Genomic DNA, 9,724 nt, shown 5'->3' on the forward strand with positions numbered 1-9,724 from the left:
CTGAGTCGTTGGTATTGCACTTCCATATTCATGGGAGTGTCTTGGGGTTTGTAGATCACTTACGAAGTCGGTATTATCTTCTTGGGTTATGACGACGATGTGTTAAACTCATGTGATTCGGTGATGAGGTTAGGATCTAGTAGAAACCATGAAGTACAAAAAAACTTATATTCTCGTGAATTTACAAGTGAAGATCAAGTAGGATTGTACAGGTCTTCTAATGACGATAGCTTGATCGCTTCTGCCAATGATGATGGCTAATTCTATTCTCTCTACATGATAAAGCTTAGGTAAACAGAGGTACAGGTCTTTCTAATGACGATAGCTAACTCTATTCTGCCTGTCTACCATCTCTGTTACAAGTTATGAAGGAAGCAGATAGTAGCTCGAACATATTAACATACAATCAGATGACATAGTTACATACGAAACACACAAATCAATGAGACACGCTACAGATCACGTAGGCCTTTTGAATTATAGGTCGCGGTAGTTGTCTCAAGCAGGGAGCTTGGACTAAAGTTTATAAAACAATTGAATGACTACAGGTGACGGCATGTTATCTTAGCCTACTTTTTATTGTATAACGTCATCTTTAGCGTCTCTAGTCGATCACATTCCTGCAAGCAATCTGGTTGACCTCTTTAGTTTTAGTCTTTTATATATAGTGGACTAACATTCCATATTTTTTTTTATTATGTAACTCATTACATATATACATATACTTTTCAGATGCAGTCTTATTTGTTAAATACTTAAGAGCCGACAAAAGCCAAACAATTGCCAGAATCAGTAAAATCCTTCAAATGGAAAAATTCTTCCAAACTGCGAACATTGAGGTGCATTTCTCTCGAAGCTATTTCTAAATGATCTAATACTGAAATCATTAAAAAAGCTTAGTTCCATGTTTTTGATCCGTAACTAAGATAACCTATTATAATTTTTTGCAGCCAAAAATTAATAAATATATCCACCACGAGCTTTGAAGAAGACGAGTCAATGAGTCTCTCTTTCCTCTTCTATGAAAGCACATGTTCGCGTGTTGCATTTACTCTGCATAAATGTCAGGTATTTTTGTTGTTGTCCGAATAGACTTCGGGTTCGTATATAACAAAGCTATTTTATGCAGCCCTCGATTTAGATTTAGATTTCGTGTTTTGTTTAGGAAGTCGGATATTTAATTATGAAATGTTTTTGTCTGTCGTGTGACGTTCCATCAGAGGAGTTAATTTCATTGTGCCTATGAATTTTTCGTGACCATAAAGGTAACGTAGTTTATTTTATGATGCTTTGTGACTATATTTGATGCTAATGCTGATGCCAATATGAAATAACGTAAGGGTTTATTTCACTGTGCCCTTGAGCCGAGAACAAGGGCAAATGCACCTGAGTCCGACTGAAGGAAGCACCGATCGGCTAAAAGACGTCACGTCTACATAGGGAATTCATATTATTAGACATCATTGTAGAACATGAATTAGTTTATGAGATCATTTCCAAGTTTGCTGAGTTTTAAAATTTAAGGCCAGTTATTGCACGCACTGTTTTTATTACATGTTTTCATTTAACTTGACTTTTGCGTCTGTCTGTCTGTCTGTCTGCCTGTTCTGGTAAAAATTGTAAATCAATTTTCGACCTGTTCCCTTCGTCAAATGGACTTGACATTTTACATGATTACTTAATTCCAGTGACGATACAACCTTAAAGGATCAGTAGGTCAGCAGTGACCTCTCTTGACCCTACAGTGACCTTCCCAATATCTCAGGATTTATATGAAAGTCTTCCGATTTTTCACAACTTCTTTGACTCCGTAGAAAGGTTCATAACTCAACGGATGTTTATACCTTCTCTGACTCGGTAGGATAAGTTAGTAACTCGGCGGACTTTTCAAACCTTCTTTGGCCCGATCATAAATCTGTTACAATTTTTGAAAAACTAAAAATTATAAAACAAAAATATATAAGAAATCTCTCTCTTAATCACGCTCGTATTGCAATGAACTAATAAGTGAAAAATAATTTTTTTTTACACTAGGATTTTCTATTACAATTAATCTAGTCTACAAAAAGTAAAAGCGTGGGCGCTAAACATGAAGGGCAAGGGCAACAAGAAATGCAAGAATATATATTTCTTCTCTTGTAGCATTTCCCTCCATGTAAAACATTACAAAGCAAAACAAAACTTGGCATCAGAAAAAGCCGACCTCACCCCTCCCCTTTCAACTTTGCGAGTCACGTGTTTCCTATTCAGGGAAAAACTTGAGTTGTTCGAACTTTCCCGAATTGCTCAACCCAACTAAAACTTGTCTCTGCTGATGTTTGTTCCTCGTTTTCCAGCCTGACTTTTGGAAAGGGTTTAAAAGGCCGTAAAAAATCATATGAAGCAAAAGAGAGGTATTACAAATAAATTGTTGGTAGAAAACCCCAACCACAAAGAAGGTATGTTGGCGCATTCCAACAGTGAAATAATGTTTAGAGTTGTTGAAATTCAACCCCCTATTCATGATCAGAAAGTCGACTTAAATCATCAAAATTTTTAAAATATTATTTTGTAAGTTATAGCAAGGTATAAGGCCCGACGAATTTACCTAGCGCGGGTCAGGTTACCCTAAGTTCGGTTAGATTAAATTCCAAATCCCAAAGACTAAGAGGAAATATTACTCGATTCAAAGATTTTTATAAATATGGGAAAAAAGGGAAGGGGAGAATTCGGAAGCTCTAGCAGGAGCGAGACCTACAGAGCTTTCAAGAAGGAAGAATCGGTCAGGTGTTTTCGGGTGGCATATGAAGCGGCGGTCTCTGCTCAGTAGGTAAATGAAAGTATTACAAAAATCATATTGTAATCAGGAGACTGAGACAGTTTCAGAGTAACAGGAATGATTATGTAAACAAATGTGAGCGAAGGGAAACTTTTAAATAATTTTTCGTATATAATTGCGTTACCCTTTGAAGTTTAGTCACGTTAGCACTGAAATTGATGAAAGCCTGCAAAAGTATTCATCCATATTTTATCCCTATTCTTTATGAGTTTTACGTGTACGTCACATTCGCCTTCTTATAAGAGTGAAGAGCCTTTTAAAATTATTTATTTTACGTTGATATCTTAATAACGCAAATATGATACTGACTCTTTTGAAAAATCAGAAGACTCAGCTTAATCATTGATTCTGTGTAAAATACCTTACAGATTGTATATCACCAAAACCATAATTAAATGTAAGTGGCCATCTAAACCCCTCTCCCCAAAAATCTCATCATATATGAATAGAAATCAAAATATAATAAAATACATAAAGCATTATCCCATCAAGTCGAAAATTGACGGAACATGATTCACACGCTCCTGCATTCATGTTTACTGATCTGAGTCAATCAACCACATCAGAATTTGATTCAAGGTGAAAAGCGCTTCCCATTTACTCAAATCAAAGGACTGCATTTTGATTTGCGTTCCATTTCATGGCACAGATGCGTTTTTACGTTAGACATAAATAGAACAGCCTCTTTGCCAGCATGAGTAAATTGGAAGTCGGGATTGGTCCATAAAATTTCATAAATTTATATTTATTTTCTGTTGGATTTGTATTTAGCCCATGACGAGACCAGTCGAATTCACCAATTACTTTTTCCTAGATATTATAACCACCACGCATCCGTCACCTATCACTAAATGTTTTTCTTCCCCTTTTTTATGATGATTAATTATACAGATGATCAAGAAACTGATTACTCCATGATAAAGTTACCCATACTCAGAAGATGACTCATGGCTGATAAAATATTTCTTATTACACTTGCTCATATCTTTACACTTTTTTCAATCGCCACTTTTATCTGTCCGCCCTCAAGATCTTAAAAACGACTGAGTGAGATTAGAGGTCTGCAAATTGGTATGTTGATTCTCCACCCTCCAGACATCAAACATAGCAAAAGGAGGCCTTTAGCCTCTGGTTTTCATTTTACATAATTTAATCTCTTATTATTTATTGACTTTTGGTTACAAATATTTGTGGCAAAATGAAACTAACCATCGCCTTTTACATGAGGTGCACTGACGGAACTACCCGCTCGGGGTATAGATAACGTTAGTGTACCGTGGCAAAAAGTCCTACAGCCAAACTCCAGCAGCAAAAAATTCCTATAGTGAAAACTCCAAAGGCAAAAGTCATACGACAAAAACTCCAGCAGCAAAAAGTTCATATGGTGAAAACTCCAAAGGCAAAAAGTTCTACGACATAGAGATTAAACTTCTACGACAAAAAGTTCTAAGGGAAAAAGTCTTATGGCAAAACTCCAGTGGCATAAAGTCCAATGTCGAAAACTCCAATGGCAAAAAAGTTGTATGGCAAATTCCCAAGATGAAAACTCCAGAGCAAAAAAGTTCTACGGCAAAAAATCCTACAGCGAAAATTCTCAAAATAAAAAACTCCAGAGGCAAAGAGTTCTACGGCATAAAGTCCTACGGCAAAAGTCTACAGCAAAAATTCTTAAGATGAAAACTCCAGATGCAAAAAAGTTCTACAGCAAAAAGTCCTACGGCAAAATTCCCAAGATGAAAACTCCAGAGGCAAAAAGTTCTTCAGCAAAAATCCTACAGCGAAAATTCTCAAGATAAAAAAACTCCAGAGGCAAAAAGTCCTACAGCAAAAATTCTCAAGATAAAAACTCCAGAGGCAAAAAGTTTTACAGGCAAAAAATCCTACAGCGAAAATTCTCAAGATAAAATCTCCAGAGCAAAAAGTTCTACAGTAAAAAATCCTACAGCAAAAATTCTCAAGATGAAACTCCAGGGGCAAAAAGTTCTACAGTAGAAAATCCTACCAGCGAAAATTCTCAAGATAAAAAACTCCAGAGGCAAAAAGTTCTACGGCAAAAAAATCCTACGATGAAAATTTCCAAGATGAAAACTTCAGAGGCAAAAAGTTCTACGGCAAAAGTCCTACGACAAAAATTCCTAAGATGAAAACTCCAGAGGTAAAAAGTTCTACAACAAAAAGTTCTACGGCAAAAATTCCAAGATGAAAACTCCAGAGGCAAAAAGTTCTCCTGGCAAAATTCCTACAGCAAAAAGTCTACAGCAAAAATTTCTGAGATGAAAACAATCCAGATGCAAAACGTTCTACAGCCAAAATGTCCTACAGCGAAATTCTCAAAATAAAAAACTCCAGAGGCAAAAAGTTCTATGGCCAAAAAGTCCTACGGCAAAAAGTCTTACAGCAAACATTCCTAAGATGAAAAACTCCAGATGCAAAAAGTTCTACAGCAAAAAAGTCTTATGGCAAAATTCCCAAGATGAAAACTCCAGAGGCAAAAGTTACGGAAAAAAATCTTACAGCGAAAATTTTTCTCAAGATAAAAACTCCAGAGGCAAAAAGTCCTACAGCGAAATTCTCAAGATGAAAACTCCAGAGGCAAAAAATTCTACAGTCAAAAAATCCTACAGCAAAGATTCCCAAGATGAAAAACTCCAGAGACAAAAAGTTCTATGGCAAAAAGTCCTACGGCAAAAATTCCCAAGATGAAAAACTCCAGGGGCAAAAAGTTCTACCAGTAGAAAATCCTACAACGAAAATTCTCAAGATGAAAACTCCAGAGGCAAAAAGTTCTGCGTCAAAAATTCCTAAGGTGAAAACTCCAGAGGTAAAAGTTCTACGGTAATAAGTTTATGGCAGAGAGTCGTAGGGCTAAAACTACAGTAGCAAAAGTCCAGCGGCAAATAGTCTTACGGCGAAAAGTCCTATGGTGAAAACTCCAACAGCAAAAAGTTCTACGGCAAAAAGTCCTACAAAACGAAAACTCCAGCGGCAAAAATTGCTAGAGCCACAAATGAGATAAACTTGTTTAAAAGCAAATGAACATCAAATGAAACATTTCCGTAGGTAACATAAAGTGCTTCAGCTGTCTACAAGTTCACGATTGATGAGGCATCGGAATCTTCTCTCATTCCAGAGAGGAGGAATCCTCTCCCATCCCAGAAAGTGGGAATCCTCTCTCTCATTTCAGAAATGGCCAATCTTCAAATGGCTTGAAACGAAATTGCCAGTCGAGAGGAAGGAAATTTCGAGGGGAGGAGGAAGAGGAGGAGGAGGAAGTTACGGGCGGGTGTGGGAGGGGGGTGGTGGTGTCAGGGAGACATGACAACAATGTATTTTTGAGCGATAAGAAGGGAAAAAAGAAAAAGAAAAAAGAAAAAGAAAAAGAAACTTGGTAATGAGCGGAAGTGAAGAAAGTAAATGGAGTTGGGAAGAGACCAGACATCATCAGCAGAGGATTACCGGTTAATGGTCTCAAAAACCCAAAAGGAAAAGATTCGGGTCAGTTGCCTCGGAAAAGAATTGGATGGATTGCACAGTTTCAACTCTTGTTTCTATTAGCAATTCTTTGGTGAATGACGAATGTTCTTTTACTGTAAAAGAAGCAGCATAAAAGGCCCATAAAAACACTATTTGAACGGTTGCAACAGAGGAGATTGTTCCAAGAAAATACGGCACCGGACGTGTCGCCAGAGGGGAGTTAATGAGGCCAAGAATCACCAGGGAACAGTTTAATCTCCATCCTTCCTGGGTCACGGTCACCTGCTATCAACAGAGACTTCCTGCCGCTGCTACTACAAACATATACTTTGTATGTATGCTCTTGTAAGACAGCATCTGTCCATATTTTACCAGTGATCAAGGGCACAGTAGAAAGTACTCGAAATATATGGCTGCCACGTTCAAATACTGTTTTATGGCCCTTTTATCTTTATATTTATATATATATATATATATATATATCTATATATATATAATATATATATATATAGTATATATATATATATATATATATATATATATAGTGTATATATATGTATATATATATATATATATATATATATATATATATATATATATACAAATATATATTGGATGGCATAGTTTCTCTGTTATTTACCAATAAAAAGAATCTGATAAACGACGCGTGTTATTATTGCAACAGTAATTATGTATTCTATATATATATATATATATATATATATATATATATATCTATATATTATATTATATATATATATATTATATGTGTGTGTGTGTTATTATATATATATATATAATATATATATATATATATATATATAATATATATATATATATATATAATAAAGTTTTTAGAACATTGCAACCGTAATATTAAGAAATGTGTGTAAGACGAAACAATTGGCTATTTGTTTGCCTACCCATAACACAGTTCCCCAATGCGATCAGTGTTTCAGGCCTTTCATAATCGTGACCTTTGCCTCACGTCCGAATGACCCAGTTTTTGTTAGACAGACAATCAACACACACACGCACTCACAGCATCATCAAAGACGTTTTTGTTTTGGTTTCATGACCCAGGGGGCAAAATACGTCAGGACATCAATGAGGAGGCTTCCTATAACCTCACTTTCATATCTCCGCCATCAAAGGATCAAGAGGCGACTTTGCCTCCTCTGCTGAACAGCTGCATCCGAATTCTTTGAGCAAAAATGCTTCCCATCAAACCCAACTGACATTTAGCCTGAAATATGATTTTTCTTTTTTTTTTTTTTTTTTTTTGGTCACCGGTGACTGTCGGTGTTCTTGTTGTAAACAAAGTGAGTTGCATCACAGCTCCGATAGATGCTAGGTTCAATTATAGCCAAGGCTGATTCACACTTTCAAAACATTTGTTTTTTTGTTCTTGTTCGTTGACAGCCGACGGCTGTGTTCATAGAAGCAATGTCACGTGTAAACCTATGGATATCTAACCCTCTATGAATTATGCACTATATTACTCTTACTTTTTTCATTCATTTGTATGGACAAGATATTTTAGGCAGATGTCTTGACGCGGAAAATCTTGGATTATGGTCACCCCTCATGATAATGTTTCTACAGCCTGTGGATTTACAATTTGTCAAACCGTTTTAAAAAATATTAAAGGAAATAAATTCAGGTTTTATGCAACTTAATTATGAATATCTTAATACCACAGCGTAAAATGTGTATGATAATGACAGCATTGCATATATAACTAGTATGAAATAATTAAACAGGCCCATAAGATGAACTATATACCCTCAGAGACTAAAGAGATATTCGACTTGAGCTTCTTAGTTCCAGAGGTCCTATATCTTCCTGAGGAAGTCGTGTAACTGAAACTTCAAAATGTCAAGCGAAGAGGCACTGCATCACTACCCCAATATTCATCTCCTTGCATTTTGTTACATTTTATCTGTTAATTAACTTATGAATAGTTCATTTTCTGAATAATAATAATAATAATAATAATAATAATAATAATAATAATAATATAATAATAACAATAATAATAATAATAATAATAATAATAATAATAATAATAATAATGATAATAAATACATTCGAGGATGTTACTGTACAATAGTAGGACAAGTTCCCGGCATCATTTTGTTGTGATTCCTTAAAGAAATTCTTGGTGTGTTTCTGTGTTTTATTTTCATTATTGGATATACAATAACTATAGTGTACCATGGGTTCTTAAACAGGGTGTACCCATACCCAAACTCATGCTGGGGGTATGGGATTTGATCTCATGGATTATATATATTTGGTTTTAATATGTCAATGCAGACATGGGTACTTTTGTAAATACATACTATATAAAACTATAAACGCTTTTTGATTTCTTGAGTGTTCTGTTCATAGCAATTCATACTTAACGTATTTATTGAACTAAGTATATTAAGTTATATTGTCAACAAAGAGGACTTAAGTGGACTTAAAGCAAAGCGGGTATGGAACCATATTTGGCAATTCAATGGGGTTGTGGCGTCATCAAAAGGTTAGGAACCTTTGGCGTACACAAATACATTGAATACTACAAAATTCATTGTATGTGTTTCCCCCTTGCAAACTCTTCATTTTTTATTAATTCTTCCTGTAGATATTTAGAACAGTTGAAAGGAACCATTACATGACATTTCTTTATCAAGGTTCAGGAACTATCAATTAATACCACTGTTACTGCTTTCAATTATATAGAAACTGTAATAAAAATGTTTAGGTAGCTATACCAATAATTCCTGGCACCAATTTCAACAATGCTTTATCACCCTAATTTGCAAAAGGAGTTTTATGGAGCAGACAACAGACAGTATGCACAAATCACTGGCATTATGCACTATCGGCATGCAAATTGCATAGTCATTTCCTTGAGCAGCTCCTCATGGGGGAAAAGGTTGCTAGTACGGAAGCTTGGGCATGAGATATTACCATCGGTGTGTGTTGAGTGTGTGTATACTAGCACACACACACACCCATATATATATATATATATATATATATATATATATATATATATATATATATATATATATATATATGTCTGTGTACATATACTTATTATTATCAATTCTGGCTATTTAACGCAATATAAAGTCCACGCGTTTTCATTAACTAATTTTTATGATATAGAGCGATGTTAAAACTCACACAACACACATATTGGAGGGGAAATTCTAGTGACAATGTTCTCTTGACAAGGCCAAAATTCCCTTTACACAACACACCCCGTCCCCCACCCCACCATTTTGACGTGATAAATTTTCTTAAAAAAAACTTACATCCCGCATTAAAAGAGCTCTTGGCTTTGATGCATAAAAAAAAAAAAAAACTTTCAACTTTAGTGGAGCGTTGAGCCAAAGCATTGATCGTTGCTTATTGGTGAGACTCGAACTCGTTCTT

General features: G+C 35.3%; 1 protein-coding gene across 1 annotated transcript in view; it reads left to right on the top strand.

Annotated features, from left to right (window-relative positions):
• LOC135200703 (protein FAM133-like) overlaps positions 1–9,724 on the top strand; it is a 61,765-nt gene that overhangs the window by 39,547 nt on the left and 12,494 nt on the right. Inside the window, exon 4 of the mRNA XM_064229311.1 lies at positions 5,443–5,639. Coding sequence (XP_064085381.1) covers positions 5,443–5,639 — 197 coding nt within the window. The remainder of the gene's footprint in view (positions 1–5,442; positions 5,640–9,724) is intronic.

The sequence above is a fragment of the Macrobrachium nipponense genome, chromosome 27 (assembly GCF_015104395.2).
Source record: "Macrobrachium nipponense isolate FS-2020 chromosome 27, ASM1510439v2, whole genome shotgun sequence".
Lineage (NCBI taxonomy): Eukaryota > Metazoa > Arthropoda > Malacostraca > Decapoda > Palaemonidae > Macrobrachium > Macrobrachium nipponense.